The sequence below is a fragment of the Pezoporus occidentalis genome, unplaced genomic scaffold, assembly GCF_034315485.1.
Source record: "Pezoporus occidentalis ecotype Australia unplaced genomic scaffold, CSIRO_AGI_Poc_V1 ctg178, whole genome shotgun sequence".
NCBI lineage: Eukaryota > Metazoa > Chordata > Aves > Psittaciformes > Psittacidae > Pezoporus > Pezoporus occidentalis.
In genome coordinates this window covers 490,521-506,627 of record NW_026913618.1, presented here as the reverse complement: position 1 = coordinate 506,627, position 16,107 = coordinate 490,521, and the positions used below count along the sequence as shown (strand labels likewise).

The 16,107-nt window shown below is 57.3% G+C and overlaps 1 protein-coding gene across 5 annotated transcripts; it reads right to left on the bottom strand.

Moving 5' to 3' along the window:
• Nucleotides 1–2,452: 2,452 nt before the first annotated feature.
• SCNN1B (sodium channel epithelial 1 subunit beta) lies at nt 2,453–15,616 on the bottom strand. Of its 5 annotated transcripts, none has more exons than XM_062614723.1 (16): nt 15,379–15,499; nt 13,884–14,022; nt 13,125–13,337; nt 11,144–11,462; nt 9,800–10,107; nt 9,678–9,769; nt 9,234–9,427; nt 8,339–8,442; nt 7,779–7,942; nt 7,222–7,329; nt 5,204–5,321; nt 4,812–4,887; nt 4,614–4,671; nt 3,991–4,052; nt 3,078–3,153; nt 2,453–2,978 (listed from the first exon to the last, which is right to left on the bottom strand). In XM_062614723.1, exons 4-16 carry the CDS (start codon nt 11,452–11,454, stop codon nt 2,607–2,609), a joined length of 2,043 nt encoding a protein of 680 aa, XP_062470707.1. In that variant the 5' UTR covers nt 11,455–11,462; nt 13,125–13,337; nt 13,884–14,022; nt 15,379–15,499; the 3' UTR covers nt 2,453–2,606. The 5 variants fall into 5 exon arrangements, with proteins under 5 accessions (XP_062470707.1, XP_062470708.1, XP_062470705.1 ...); XM_062614724.1 differs by having other exon boundaries at nt 9,678–10,107; nt 11,144–11,256; nt 11,372–11,462; nt 15,379–15,497; XM_062614721.1 differs by lacking the exon at nt 15,379–15,499 and adding an exon at nt 15,546–15,616 and having other exon boundaries at nt 9,678–10,107.
• Nucleotides 15,617–16,107: the final 491 nt, after the last annotated feature.

Sequence of the window (16,107 nt, the reverse complement as noted above, 5' to 3'; positions counted from 1 at the left end):
AGCTCCCCGCAGATGCTGCTGTCCACCAGCAGAAGAGCAGGCTCTGGGTGATTGCTTTGCCCTGCGCAAAAGCATCTGATGTCCCTTAGCCCTGTCTGTATGTTTGAACAGCTCTTCGGGCCTGCACAAGACCAGACTTCTTGGTGGTGGTGCTGACGGTGTTGTCTGGAGGTGGGGATGCTGGAAGAGTTGCCCAGGTTCTTGTTCTCGGCTTCCCAAGTGTTTTAAGCAGATCGCTCTGTCGTGTCTTTGGAGGGAGCAGCAGTTTCTTGGCTGCAAAATCCTGTCCCTTCACAAGAGGTGAAGGAGGCTGTGCTGTGGGTTTATGGTGCTCGGGGGGAAGCATCCCCTTGGGGAGGTAGGAAGTGAGGAGTCGGGCAGGAAAAGTCTAGGACAACCTGCAAGATCTGGCTTTCTCCATCTTTACAAGCATCTCAAGTGCCTTTTGTCTGTCATCTCCCTCTTCTAGTGTTTGCAGCAAGCCTGTTGCTTGTTTAATGTGTAAAAGAGAATGGTGGTGTTTCTGAGGCAACACTTGTGGAGGAATCGCTCCAGTTGCTGAGCCCCTGTAAGCATTAAGTTGGTGGAAGGAGTCGGAAGCTCTGCAGTGAACCTGCTCTGCCAAGTGGCGCGGCGTCAGCTCCTGAGTAACCTCCTTATCTCCGGAGTTCCTGGCAGTGGCAATTTAAAGAAGGCCTCCAGCTCATGAGGTCCGTGAACAGCCCGGGAAGGGCTGGTTTGTGCCCATGTCCTGGTGCCAGCTTCTCCCATTGCATCCATTTCTGGGCACTGTCAGAATGAAGAGCCCCAGCCCATGGGCTGCTGACCCTGCTCGAGGAGCAGAGTGAAGCCTCTGCAGGGTTCCCGCATCAGCTCCCAGGTCTGGCTCTGTGGGGTTTAACTCGCACCTTGCTGAGCACCCCGCACGTGCTGAGCAGGAGGTGGTGGGACTGACACCGAGCTGAGACCCGGGCGGACACGAAGGAGCAGCCACAGCCTGCACCAGGCCCTCCTGACCCCTCTCTCGGCAGCAGAGAACCCAGCCAGGCTGCGAGAGAGGTTTCCAAAGGGCTTCATTGGTTAAGAGCCTTTTTAAAGAGGGTTTGAGCTCCGGGTTCCTGCAGTCACCGAGTGGACCCGAGGAGCTGCTGTGGAAATTCCCCTACTGAGGTGATAAAAAATGAGCACTTTCAGTTCCCATCGCTTTTGGGGCGAATTGTGGTGTTTTAAAGTTCATGCATCTAGTCTTACAAAATTAAGACTGCAGAAGTGCTGTTCATTACCTTGTACTGCAGCAGTGTGAGACCGGCGCCTCCAGCGGGGCAGGGTGTTTTGGACACAAAATCCATTGTGTGGGGCAGCACCAGCTGAGCCGATGTGATCCCATCTGGTAGATGGAGCCCCAGTTCCTTGGTCCTGCTGCTGGGCACCAGCACCAACCCCACCGCCACCGAGGGCAGATGGGGACCCCCGGCAGGCTCTGCCCTGGCAGCTCTGCACCGGGACTTGGTGGAGCATCAAGTGGAGGAGCATGGTCCTGCCATGCGCCTCCCTCACCGCTGTGCCCAGCAGCTCGTGCCACGCCGGGCACCGTGCCCAGGACATCGTGTTCCCAACGCCTGATTGAACCACGCGATCCTGTTTCCTCTGGAGGTTCTGCAGAAGCACCTGGGTGAGGCAGGGCCCGGGGTGGGTGGGATGCGATGGGGCCGGGGGCGCTCACTGCCCGCTCAACTCAGCCCCATGGGGACCACCGGGCCTCTTGGTCACCCTCACATCGGGGTGAGCACAGCGCATCCCTCCTTGGAGCCGCTGCGGCCAGGCTCCTGCCCGCAGAGCTGCGCCGCTGCCAACAGGAAGCACGGGGCAATGTTTAATAATGGATTTATTGCCCCGAGCGGTGCAGTTAAACCGCCCGGAGATCCCCTCTGCCTGACAAATACCTGAGCACTGATCTGCACACATGAACGGCCGTGCCCCCCGCACCGCAAGCCCTGCGCAGCCAACACACACAGACGGGGTGCCCGCAGGCAGGGGGATGCTTGTCTTCAGTCTGCTGCTGCTGTAGCTGCTTAGAGGTGGAAATATGGCCACCTTGGAAGTCAAAAGCTGGGTCCCAACCCAAGGGTTGACCACAGTGCAACATCCACCATCAGCACGTCCCAGCCTATCCCCAGCACCGCCAGCCTCAGCCTGGTGCAGCCTCCATTGCCACCATCCGCTGTTCCCACTGGGATGTGCTTCCTGCCACCCCTTAGAAAGAAATGGTGATGCATGATTGCACAGCAATTCTGATGTATAGAGGCTGCACATACAGATGGGGCTTGGAGCAAGCTGCTCTAGTGGAAGGTGTCCCTGCCCGTGGCGAGGGGTGGAACTGGATGAGCTTTAAGGTCCTTTCCATTCCATGCTTCTATGAACATACCAAAAGCAGAGCCTGACACCAGCTCTATGAGGGTCCTGACCAGGTTTATTGGACAGAGCTTTTCACAGTGAGCAGTGGGGCTGGGGGGGCAGCCAGGGCGGTTCGGAGCCCCCCTGGCTGTGGCAGAGCAGGGGTCTCTCAGCCCATGCCTGCACAGGGGGGTACCGGGGGCACTCGCTGCTCACTCGGTCTCTGCATCGCTGTCGGGCCCGAGGCCATCAAGGGGCTGCACCCGCAAGGAGTCGTAGTTGGGAGGGGGGGTGCCGGGCTCAGGGGGCAGCTCCTTGTCCCTGTCCCTGGGCAGGGTCCCGGGGCCCTCGTGCTGGAAGCCCAGGTTGGTGTGAGCCTCCACCAGCTCCGACACCGTTGGCGGCGCGTCCGGGTACCGCGCCTGCGCCCGCCTCTGCTTCAGCCCCTTGCACCAGCTGATGATGTTGATCACGGTGATCCAGAGCGAGTCGATGATGATCTCCCCGAACTCGATGAGGCAGAGCACGGAGCCCCCCATCCAGAACCCGAACTGCCCCCCCAGGCTCGACAGCAGCCACACGATCTGCGGGAGCAGAGCCCGGTCACCCGCTGAGGACCACCCCGAGGAGCTGAGCCCCATGTGCGCGGTGGCACCGCGCAGAGGGCAGGGACGGGCACTCACCGTCGTGGCGGCGGACTCGGAGATGGTGCGGTAGTTGTACTCCTGGAAGTAGATGTTGAGCTTGATGATCCCGTTTCTGCAGGGGACAAGCGGCGGCTCAGGGCAGAGCCAGGATGTGGGCATCCCATCCCTCTGCTGCAGCTGCACAGAGCCCGGCCCAGCCACCCATGAGCATCCACCGAGACTCCTGCCCGGCACGTGGACAAGCTACAAGTGCCACTGATGGGTCCTGAAGTTCCTCCTGGGAGCTCCTCTGGGGCTGTTTGCTCTGGGCTTCCAGCTGCCCTGGTTGATCAGAGGGGCCAGCACTCCTCAGTGCCCTGCTCCTCGTGTTCCTGGGTGCACGGACAGAGCCCCAGCACCACGACTGACCACAGTGCAGCAGCTTAATGTGTACAGGTCAGCCAGCACGGGTGAAACCATTCCCTGCCTCCCTGCTTTGGTTTGGGTGGTTGGTGGTGATGGGTTTGGGTAGGTTGGTTTTTTTTCCATGGGGGAAAACCCTCCTTTTCCACCCTAATTCAGGGTTTAGGTTCTCAGAGGGTAAGTCGGCAGTTATCCATCTTGGTGCATCCCCTCTACTGCTGCTGGCAGATTCAGAGATGCCAGAACATCGCGGTAGAGGAGCTGGCCCCTGGCAGCTCGCAGCTCCCTGCCTGCAGCTGGTGAGAGCTGCTGCCGTTAGCGCTGGTTTTAAGTCACCTGCACGTTTGTCTGACCCCGGTTGCCCCTGTGGAGAGCGGAGCTCATGCACACAGCGTGTTTCAGGTTTGCTGTGTGTATCCTCCAGGCAACCACGCGCCAAATCTTGTCCTCCCTTTGCATTGGTGTGCTCTGGCCCATCGCCAAGGCTCACGCTAATCTAGTGTTAACAGCCTCAATGGAGGAGATAAAGTGGTTGTTCCTCACTCACCTGTCCAGAGTCACGTTTGTTGACATGTCCCTTTCATAAGACAGAATATGGAAAATCCAGTCCTAGGGAAACAGAACGTGCTCAGAACTGAGCAGGAGCATCCCTTGGGCCCTGCTGGGGCAGGAACCTGAGCCTGGGGCAGGAACCTGAGCCTGGGGCAGGAACCTGAGCCTGGGGCAGGAGGCAGCAGCAATTCACCCATCGAGAGCCCCTGCGCTTGGCAGCGTGTGGGTGCCTTTGCTCCTTTGCTGTGGCTGAGCCTGTGCTGGGAGAGCAGGGTCCTGCTGGCTGCAGCTTCCCCAGTTCAGGGTGAAGGGTTCTTGTCATAAAATGCAGGGGTTTTCTATAGGGAATATGTGCAAAGTCCTCAGCACCCACATGCTCGGGTAAATCAGAGGTCAGCACAGGTTTTGGGCTGTCACTGGCACCAGGGCAGGACCCCGGGCAGGAGAAGCTGCCATGGGGGTATCCCCACCCCCTCCATCCCATGGTCCTGCTGCCTGTTTGCATCCTGGAGATGTGTAATTTGGCAAAGAGGCGTTTGCTACCCGGGCATTAGCCCAGGAACGCCGAGCGATTGGTGGGGTAAGGATCGGTGCTGCAAGAGGAGGAGCCGGTGTTACCTCGGAGGCTTCGGAGGGCCAGTCTGCCATGGAGATGGTCATCTTGTACTGCGTGTCGCTGCGGAGCGAGGGACGGGGCGTTAGTGGGAGGTTCCCCCTCTGGAGTCACTGGTGCTGCAGTGGGAAGGTCGGGATCGCTGGGGATAGCACAGGATCCGCTCCACCTCCATCACTGCCCCAAGCGGCCCCGGTACTTACTTGCATGTTTCCTTACAGGAGTCAATACAGATCTGTCTGTGCCTTATACTTGACCTCAGGGATGAATAGCAATATGCTGTTGGGTGAAGACAAAAAATCAAAGCACGTTTAGGTGAGGACCTGCTTGCTGGATTACATCAATATCATGTAGGAAGTGTTCAGGTCTGAGCCTGCTGCACGGGTTTGCTGCTGCCCCGCTGACCTTCCTTCCCTTGGGATACTCGGGCAAAAAGGTCACCCCTTCTCGCAGCACTGACCCCGTGGCCATGGAGAGACCTCACACGGGCAAAAGCCACGGAGCTGTGGCATTTACTGCAGCAAAAAAGCTCCCATGCCCTCCTGCACCCTCGCACCCCGGGATGTCCGTGCAAGTGGCTCTGTCAGGCTCTTACCCCAGCCTGGGTAATCTTCGTTATTGCAGTACTTTACCCCCTGAGGTAAAGGAAACATGTAGTGCCCGCATCCACAGATCTCAGTCATGTCCTTCTGGAAGCAGGAGCGCAGGCAGGCCTGGAGGAGGGAAGAGGGAGCTGCTCAGGCGTGGGCTGGAGCTGCTGCGCTCTGCGCTGGCTCTGGGAAGCGCTCCCCTCCGAGGAGCTCTCTCCTTTGCATGGAGCAGGCGGTGCCGTGGCTGCGGAGGGGGTGGGTGCTGCCGGGGCCCACCCTGTGCAAAAGCCTCCTCCGGCTTTACCCTAGTGAGAGGAGGCTGAGCCAAGCTGCCCCGGGCTGCACTTGTGTTTGTGAGGCGTTTTTACTGCTGCTCCCGGGGAGCTGAAGGCACAACCCAGTGTGAGCTGCCCGAGGGACACTCACCCCGGAGCCTGCTCCAGCCGCACGGAAACTGCCCACTTCTCACCTGTCCTGGGGCTCTATGGAAGCCCCATGGTTCCCAAGAGGAATACAAATGCTCTGTCTCACCCACGGACGCTGCCGTTGTCTCCAGGTTTATGGGACAAACTGCCCAGGGGCTGCAGTCCACTTTAGAGCCAGGGCTCTAAAAATACTTGAACCCAAAGCAGGTTTTGGACATGGGAATTATCTTATCTGTGGATCTGCTGCTCCCCTCGAAGGGACTGTGAGCCCGGCTGCAGCGCTGCCGTTAGCTCAGCCAGGCATGAAGTTAACCAGCTGAGATTGGAGCGGGACTCGGCATGAAACAGTGCACAAAGCACTAACAACTCTATGGGAAGACAATGAAATTTAACAGCCCCAGCTCAGCAGAGCAGCCAGGGAGCCTCAGTGCCATAGGAAATGCTTCCAGAGCTCACTGCAAACGGGGAGCAGTGGGAAAATCCTGAGAGGTCTCTCAAGTGACGTGGAGTGCACGGGCGCAGAGCCTCCGTCAGCATTTAGCAGCTCTGGAGTCGCAGTGCAACCCTCTCAAGTGTTTGCTTAAAGGTTATACAAGCATCTCAAAAAGAGGGGTAGAGTGGTCCAAATGGTAGTTACATAAAGGGAGAAATACACACACCCCCCCCCCGCTAGAGCAGAGCCCCCGCTTTGTTCCAGCATTGGAACATTACCCCCAATGCGTTCTGATGTTTTCCTTAGTCCTGGGTCTCACCCCCAGAAGCGCTTCCCCTTTACGTGACAGCCCATTACAAATGAACCAGCCCCTCCTGCTTACACCTGGGTTTCTACAGATCGAAGGTTTCTGAACACTGAACTTTCTCAGCCCAGTTTTTAAGTGCAGAAAAAGCAAAGCTCTGGCTTCATTTCCCATGGAAAACCAGCGGGTGTTCTCAGGGGGAAAAGTGGCTCAATTCCCTTCAAGAGGAAAGGAGGAAGAAGAGCAGGAGTGTTGAGGAGAGGAATCCCTCCTGCACATCCCTCTCCTGTCAGGGATAAGCACCACTCGTGTACACGCAGCACGAGCTGCTTCATGGGGTAGAGCAATGCCATGGCTGAACCCCGGAGCTCGGTGCTTCCCGGAGTGCCGGAGCAGCAGGAGCCGGCTGAGCTGATGGAAGTGTCCCCTGGGTGTCTCACAGCCCTCCCGGAGCTGCAGCCACCGCTCACACTGCAGATGCAGCAACCACAGCTCAAAGCCCTGGAGTTTGGAGGAGCTGTCCTGGGGGACTTGGCTGCTCGGGAGCAAAAGGGAACAGCGAAGAACCAGCAGGGTTTAAGGGAGCAGGGGCGCGGGCGCAGCCTGCTCTGGCTTTGCCTGGTTGGGAACCCTCACCTGCTCGGAGCCGGGCTCCGGGGCGGCCGGGCAGGGGGAAAGGATCAGCGCTGAAGCATGCTCAGCCCTTCCTTCATTGCCAGAAAAGAGGGTTCCTGGGTTCAGGTGGCGCTTTCTACGTGACCATTGCTGATGCTCCGGTAACCCTGCTTGCTCGTCAGAGAATTCAGCTGCTTTGGTCATTTTCCCTACCCGGCTTTGTTTGCCTGAAGAGTGCGGTGTTACCTGTATGGAGTAGGAGGTGTTATATTCGCTGTAGAGATTTTTCACAGGGACATCAGACCCGTTCACGGTGCAGTCGCTGTAGGGATAGCCCATCCGTTCCAGTTCATCCTGAAAGAAAAGCAAACCAGCCAACGTGAGTACCTGTTGGTTCTCCTGGGCCCTGGTCTCATTTTCTAGGGTCTCTGTCATTCCCATATTCCCTTTTGGCTTTGGGACAAATCAGAGTCACGGGCAGCAGCGCTGAAGGAGATGCAGCGTTGCCCAGGGTGGATTGAGCCACTCGAGGGTGTTCAGAGCAGCGTGTTTTAGCAAGGCACCTTCCGACACACTAAAGGAAGAGCCAGCAATGACCTGAGCTCACTGTTTTGGCTTCAATAAAGCACTTTGCCAGGACAGTTACATAAAAGTCTCCATAAAGTGTTCCAGCCCGCAGCTAGCCTGTACCGTGACTCTTTTGGTTTGAGCCAGTTCAGCCAAGACTTAAAACAAACTTGGTTGCAGTCCCATCAGATAACATTATTCTCAGACAATCTGCTCAGGAGGAATGCCGCACATACCACCAGCACCCCGATGGAGGTTTCCGTCCCGGGCATTGCATAGATGCCCTGATCCTTCAGGAAGGGGAAGCTCTTCTGTTGGTGCAGCATGAGCCTGGCCCCGGCGGCGGATGACAGGTAAGGGATGTAGTCCTGCTGCCTGATGTCCAGGATTAACTTCAGCCCTGGGACACCAGACAAAACACTCAGGAACTGTACAGAAATGTGAGTCTCGAAAGAGCCCGAAGTCTCTTTTCCTCTCGCTGTGCACAGAGATGTCAGTTCCTTGGGGAAGGGCCGGGTCTGGCTGTCACAGCAGCCTCACGTGCGCCTAACTCCGCATGATGGAGAGTGCTCTGAATGGAAATATCTGAGTGAATGTTCAGACACTGCCCCAGACAGTTCCGCTCTCCAGATGTTGCACTCCTGCTACGTGTCACATCTGTGCCCACAGCACTTGGCTCTAAGTGGCACATTTCCCTTCGGGGGGCTTTTCCCCCACTGCTGCAGTGCTCCAGAGGCACAGGAATCACAGAGCTGCTCTCCAGCAGCAATGGTCGCTGCGGGCCACTCGCTCTTACCGAACTCAGCTCCCGGGTTGGAGGAATTCAGAGCCTCTTCGTCCATGCCCCAGTTGAAGATGTAGCAGTTACCATGGTCCGGGTGATAGATCTGGGTGAAATTCCTGCAGAATCATGCACACAAGGCTGTGACTCGGGGTTACAAACCAAGCCATGCGGTGGGAGCAGCGCTTGGCAGCCACCCCTGGGACCCCCTTTCAGTCGCGGTGTTTGTCGGGTGCCTGCGTGGAACTTTCAGCTGATGTGAATTCAGTCATTCTGCTGCTGGAGAGAAGAGCAAAGGCAGGCCCACACGTGCTGAGAGCCAGCCGCTGGGGACAGCGCTTTTTGGGAATGGAAAGGCACAGCCTGTCACAGCAACGAGAGGAATAATCGCTTGATGTGAGCTGCGGTAACAGGCTTGGGCTGGAGTTAAGCCTCAGCTGTTGACAGTAACTCTCTGCTCCCTCTGCAGCAGCGCAGGCTCCTGCTGCTGGGGGGGCTCACGAGGACCACAACCAGGTGAGAAATGGGGACGGCTGAAATGTGCCTCAGAGCCTGTGTAGGGAGAGCAGGGGCTGTACCTGGGGCTGCACGGCTGTGCTGACTCAGCACTGGGCTGGCAGCTGCTGAGCACCCTGGCAGGGCCCTTGGATGCTGATAGTCTCAATACGTTACAAGCAAAACAGCCCATCCAGAACTGAAACCCAAGCCAGCAGTATCCCAAATAACCTGTTTCTGCCAGGATCACATCCAGAAACCCTCTGGGAAATGGTGTTAGAGTTAAGGACCAGCAGAGATCTCTATTAACTGATATATACCTTAAAAATTGAACAGCAAAAGGCTGTCATGCCTTTAGCATCCCGTCCCACTCCTGATGTGACAGGGAAGGGCAGGGAGCTTGGAATGCACCTACTTGTAGTTGCAGGGTTCAGCGCCATAGAGACAGGCCAGGATCATGTCCTCTGCCTGGTAGCCCATCCTGATCCTCTCCTGCAGGGGCACTTTGGAGAGGATGCTGGTGGACTGCAGGATGTACCACTCGGTCACCGCCTGCGCCGCGCTCGTGAAGTTCCTGTAGGTGCAGTTGTCGGAGCCCGGGTGGCTGCACTGGGGGGACACAACAGGCAGGTCTGAGCCCTCTGCAGCAGGGACCTACAGTGTGTGCCCCCCTCTGCCTGACGCCAGCCCTGCTGCTGCTCCGGGAGATGAGAGCTGTGCCCAGACCCGGCTGGGTGAACCCCTCTGCCCTGTGCAGCCAGGGGGAAGAGACACCGATCCCCACAGCACACCCCTGCTGAGGCACCCAGTGCTGGCCATCTCTCAGCCCTCCCGGCTGCCTCCTTGGGACCCATCTCACCAACTTCACCGCCAGCTTGTACTTCTTTTCTTCCGACGTGGTGTTGGCCGGGCTCGGTGCGGTGGCAGTGTGGTTGCCTGCAGTGTGGTTGCCTGCAGTGTGGTTGCCTGCAGTGTGGTTGCCCACAAAGCTTTCATTGCCTGCAGAGGCTGCGATGTCCACAGAGCTTTTGTTGCCTGCAGGGGTTGGGGTGTCTGTAGAGGACTGGATGCCCGCAGCGGTCTGGGTGGTCTCAAAGATGTCCAGGATGATGGGGTTGTCTTTGTCGTGCTCGTCGATGAGGACCAGGGGGATCTGGTACCAGAGCTCCAGGTCGAGCGGGGGGGAGATGCTCTCGCTGCTGTTGCCCGGTGAGGGCTGCAGGATCCTCTCCAGCGCCGCGTCAATGAGCCGGTCCAGTTCTTTGAGCAGAGGCTTCGCCTCCGAGTATCTGAGGACAGAGCAGTTACAGGTGGTGTGAGGGCGGTGGCGATGTGCAGCAGTTCCTGTGCTGCAGCCCTGGCTTGGGCCTCCCTGGGGACCCCTGTTCACTGCCTAAGGATTTACTGGAGAGCAACAGGAGCCTCTATGCAGAGCACGGGCAGCTCCACACGAACATCCCTGCAGCCGGGTGGGAAACCAGCAGGAGGATGAGCAGAGCTCGCAGTGGTGAACCTGCCAGTGCAGACCTGAGGTGGGGGAGTTTACACAAAACACCTCTAGCAAGCAAGAGAAAAACCAGCCCCAAAGCAATTCCTGCCTGTTGGTTGAGCCTGTCTTGCCTGGGGCTGCACTGCTAGGTGGGTATCGTTTTAAAGCAGCTCTAACAGGAATCGGTTACTCCTTTAAAACGATGCTCAAGTTGTGTCGCTGCAGCTCCCAGCAGATAACTGCTGTTTAACCAGCTTGTCATGGCTGGAGCGACAGCCGTAAGTGGTACGTTCACAGCGAGGAAGGAGGAAGAACAGAACTATGGGGCAGAAAAGGGGCTGATTTTGGCGGTGACAAGTGATTGAACTTATCCCTCAGCCAGGGGAAGTTCTCAAGGAGGCAACAACCATCGTTAGATGAACTGATACAGTGAGGAAAGGCAGGAGGAGCGCAGGCATGTGAACACTTGTCTGGATCTGGGCCATCCAGTGCCACACTGTTCTCCTTCATATAGCTTTTAGTGCCAGTTGGTGACTCCATTGATGCTCCTAATGTATCTGAGCCAGGAACAGGTCCACGGTGCCTTACACCAGCAGTACCTTACACCACGGTACCTTACACCTGCAGTACCTTACACCATGGTGCCTTACACTAGCAGTACCTTACACCATGGTACCTTACACTAGCAGTACCTTACATCATGGTGCCTTACACCAGCAGTACCTTACACCATGGTGCCTTACACCTGCAGTACCTTACACCACAGTCCCTTACACCAGCAGTACAACTGGGGGTGTTAAAGCACAACTGGGTGAATTAGGCAGAGAAAGACTTACTTGTAAGGGTTGGCATTACAGACTGTGACTGCTGGGAACTTCATGGTCTTAAAGCCGATAGAGAGAGACGAGGTGACGTTGTAGGACAGGTAGGTGTTGATGAGGATGCCCCACTGCCAGAAGACCAGAGATGCAAAGAGCAAAGTTAGGAAGAACCAGATGAGTTTCTTCTTGGGCCCCTCTTTGATGATGCGCTTGGGGCCGTGCGTGTTGGTGTTGTCGCAGTACCAGACCAGCAGCTCCTTGTAGGTGTAGCCGGGGCCCTTCTGCAGGCGGTGCAGTGCCCGGATGAAGTACTTCTTCAGGTTCATGCTGTGCTCTGCAAGGGGAGAGCAGACCACAGGCATCAGAACGATGGTGAGGAGCAGGCTGGTATCACACTGAGCCCTCTGGGGCTGCCAGCAAAGCAGAAGGGGAAGTTAGGTGGTGGCACCACCATGGGTTTATAATGCAGCAGCTACTCAGAGCAGGCGTTCTGCAGGGTCATGGCGTGGCAGTGAACAGCCTCCCTCTCCCAAGGGGGTGCGAGGGGCAGGTTTGTGCTTTGCTGCTCCGAAAGTGCCCAATGGTTTTGACACCTCCTTCCAGCCCCACAAGGGTTAAGTGACCGGGACCTGCTGAATGTGTGCCACCAGTGACTTACTCAGTACCAGCCCCGGGCCCTGCAGGTGTTGCAATACCCAACCAGGTCACTTTTTAGGAAGCAGGCACTTGGTGTGCAAACTGCTCCGTCTGCAACATCACCCAAAACCTTTGCCAACGCTAGATGGACCAAGCAGCACGCGCAGGAGCTGCTTTGAGGCGAAACAGTGCTCAGTGTTCAAGCTAACACAGGGTTTAGGACAATTTTTGTTAACAATAAAAAGCATCAGAGCGCACCAGGCCATCAAAGGGGCAGGAGACAGGGCCCTGGTACCTGCAGCACCTTTCCCAGCACCAGGAATGCTGCTCAGTGCTGCTGCCCGCCGGAGGAAGGACAAGGGATCGTTCTTTTCCACCAAATTCCTTTGTGTTTCAGATAGTATCGGTATGCTCTCAGTGCTTGTGTGAGGATGCTGAATAGCTCACATTCACACTGCGAGTAAATAGAACATCTTGTGCTGCTGTTTTAAGGTGAGAATTTGTGTTACTAAATCTCACTATCCCGAGGCAGGATTTCAAAACAACCGCAGGCAGCTGCTGAGGGCGTTCTCCAGGTTTAAATGTAGAACAGAGTTAAGGACTGGTGCTGTGTGTAACTCGGCATCCCAGAAGAGAGAGGGCTGAAATAGCACAACATTTCACCAGTGAGCAGCGCCCAGCAATGCAGAGGCTGGGTGATGATGAGTGGTACTCGCAGAGCTTGGGAAAAGTATAAACCCAACGGATGTTATGGTGCCTCCCTCCATGATGCAAAGGGAGATGGTGATTTTCATTGCACACCCTGTTACATGTGTGTTGGATGCAGCCTAACACCCTGAGCTCTTGATGGGAGAGTGCTTTGGAAAGGAAGCTCCAGCTGCTTCCTCCAAGATTTGAGGCAGGCTCTACTCATCTGAAAGCGTTTTGCTCCCCAGGGAACGCGTGTCCTGGGACTTCACCTTTAGGTGTGTTTTAACTGATCCAGAATGTTTCTTCCCTGATGTCAAAGCCATGGGACCTGTTCTCTGTCAGTGCTGCTCCACTGTGGCCTCACAGGGTGCCTGCCAGCGGGAACACAAGCACGGGACGGGGATGGGATCGGCTGGAAGAGCATCCTCAGGCAGGATGCTGAGGATGTCCCTGCCCTACCATGGAAACACATGGATCCCCACATTAAAAAAACAAGCTAAAAAAGGTGTGCTGGAAATACAGCAACCAGCAACCCTCCTTTAGGTGTAAGCTCTGCTTTTAAACCAGTCATTTGATAAAAGGATGGCGTTAAGCAGAGGCTGTGCTTGACCACATGCAGGTGACACCGGTTTGCACACTTTTCTTCTCACTATCATAGTTTTCTTCTTACCTTTATTTCCAGGATGTTTCCAGACTTCCTGTTCCTTTCTCCTCCTGAAATCCTCCTTCTGCGAGGTTCCCTGTCTGATGGGAAGCCAAAGCCTGTTACGGGGGTTCCTCACCCCAGGGACAGAGGCTCAGTGCTGGGATGCTGCAGCTGCCCAGAGGGGGTTTGGTGCTGGTTTCAGTGCCTGCCCGCTCCTGCTCTCCCCCATCAGTGTACCTGGAGCAGAGAAAAAACGAGTGAGGGATGACAAAAGCCCCTCTCCATCAGTGCACAGGTAACCACCCCTTCCTGAAGCCCCTCTGGAGAAGGGAGCGGGGGCTACGGTGGGACAGGAGCCGATGAGGAGCTCAGGGATGTAGCGCATGGGGATGTCCCATGGTTACAAACTCCGTCCCTGCTGCTGCCCCCAAACCCCTCATTCCCTGCGCAGTGTGTGACACTCATGGGCCTGGATGTTTGGGTTTATTTCTTGTCTGGCTGCTGTACTTCCAGAGCCGGCTCGGGGAAGGGGAACACACACCCGCTGGGCTCCCCCACTCCTCCTCCTCTGCATTTCTCATTGCCACATTGCTCTGGCAGACTGTGTTATCCCTGACACACCAATGTCAGAGCCTGAGCCTGGGTCCCGAGAGCCCTGCAGTGCCAGGGTGCCTTGGACTCCTCTCCTGGCATCATTTGCACCCCCGTGGTGGCTGAAGCGGTCCTAAAAGAGTTCGTGGCTCTGGTGTGGTTTGCTCTGTGCTGTGAAAGAGACGTCCTCACCTTGCCCAGCAGCCGCGAGTCCAGCCCTGCATCAGCCCAGCATCGTCGCAGCTGAAACTCCTCCACCTCACGGCTGAGATCAGGCTCCCGCGTTACGAAACGATCGTGCTGACTGTGCTGAGCCTCCTCTGGGCTCTTCCTGCAGCAACTGCCACGGGAAAGAAATAAAGACATAAAGAAAACTGAGGGAAGCCCCAGGGTGGTACCTTGGCTGCAACACCGCTCCAACACTGCCAGCCCTGGTACTGCCATTATTCAGTACTTTCTCCACTGGGACACTCAACAGCGACTCCTCTTTGACCACCAGCTGCTGCTCTGCCATCCTCTGCAGAGCCTGAAGAAAAGACCTGGTTTCCCCAGAGGAGACTTTGATCCAACCTAGCAGCGCTTTAGCAAATTAGAGGCAATCTGTTGCATTACATCACAAGTTTGCAGGTTAAGAAAGAGAAATGGAGCAGTAACAGATCAGCAGGTGAGGAGAGCCTGAGCCAGGGATGCTTTGGAGAGTGGCTGCCTGCTCCATCACCCACAGCGCCCGATTGCACCGGCGCCTCCAGGTCTCTGATCGCAATGGGCACGCGTACAGCACTACAAGTGTTTACAGTCTGTAAGTTTAGAGAGCACTGCCTGGCTGTCTGTGCTGTATGCTCCATCATCCCTTCCTGCCCTGCCTAACCCTGCATTTCCCGCAGTGGCCCTGTCTCCTTGGATGATGACAAGCCTTGCTCCTCACTCCTCACGTGCCAGTAAGGTCACATTGCTGAGAGTTCTCTGCTGCTTGTGCAATGAACAACGTGAATCCTGGGACGTAAGAGGAGCAACCCGCAGCAGCTCCCTCCCCACCACAGAGCTCCTACCCTGCGATAAGACCGTGTCCCGGGGGCAGCAGCCCGAGGTGAGGGCATGTGTCCCGCAGCAAAGTGCAAAGGGAGATACTCAGAAAGCCGCACTTTGCTCCCGTACCTGTTATCAGGGAGATCAAAAAACCCCTGCACAGGCAGGGGTTAAGGAAAAACTACAGCACCTGACCCTGTGCATATCCCGATATCCCAACAGCACCAACACTGGAACACTGGCAACACTGCTGCACAAGCATGTTGAGATGGGGCGACTTCACGTCTCCATCATGCAGAAAGACACCACAACCGGACTGATGGCATCCCCTTCCCCCCCCCGCCCCCCCGAATGTCTAGAAAGGACTTCCCTTATTTTTCTCCCTCTCTTTAGAGAGAGAATCCCAGACAGGTTTGGGTTGAAGGGACCTTAAAGCTCCTCCAGCTCCAACCCTGCCACGGGCAGGGACCCCTTCCACTGGAGCAGCTTGCTCCAAGCCCCTGTGTCCAACCTGGCCTTGAACACTGCCAGGGATGGGGCAGCCACAGCTTCTCTGGGCACCCTGTGCCAGCGCCTCAGCACCCTCACAGGGAAGAATCTCACTCCTGAATCGCGCATCCTCCACTACAGGAGGCGGTGGCAAACCCCGGTGAGGTCTCACCGCGGACACTTCACCAACCGCTCGCACCGGTCCAGCCCCGCCGCGCCGGTCCCTTCACCCCGGGGCTGGGGGGAGGATGCCCGCGGGTACCGGTACCGGTACCGGCACCGCCCGGGGTGAAGGGACCGGCGGCCCCGCGCCCCCCGCCCGCCCCGGTCCCCCCGTACCTGCCGCGCGGCGCCGGCAGCGTCCGACCGACAGCGGGACCGGCCCCGCCCCGCCCGCGGCCCCGCCCGCCGGCCCCACCCAGCCCGGTCCGGGCCCGCCCGCTGGCCCCGCCCGCCGCGGCTCTCCCGGAGCATCTCCGGTCACCCCCGGAGTGGATCCGTTCTGCCGTGGCCCGGCCCCGCTCCCCGAGGGCTGAGGCTCCGGTGCCCTGGGCTCCGGCAAGGGGAAGGGCGGTGGGAATGGATGGGCACAGGGAAGGAGGTGGCCACGGAGCTGCTGCGAGGGCTGGAGCGGCTCTGCTCGGGAGCCAGGCTGAGAGAGCTGGGCTGGGGCAGCCTGGAGAAGAGAGAAGGCTCCTGAAGGAGGGACCTTAGAGCAGCTCCAGTGCCTGAAGGGGCTGCAGGAAACCTGGAGAGGGGCTTGGGACAAGGGATGTAGGGACAGGCCAAGGGGAATGGCTTTAACCTGCCCCAGGGGAGACTGAGATGAGCTCTTAGGCAGAAGCTCTTCCCTGTGAGGGTGCTGAGGCGCTGGCACAGGGTGCCCAGAGAAGCTGTGGCT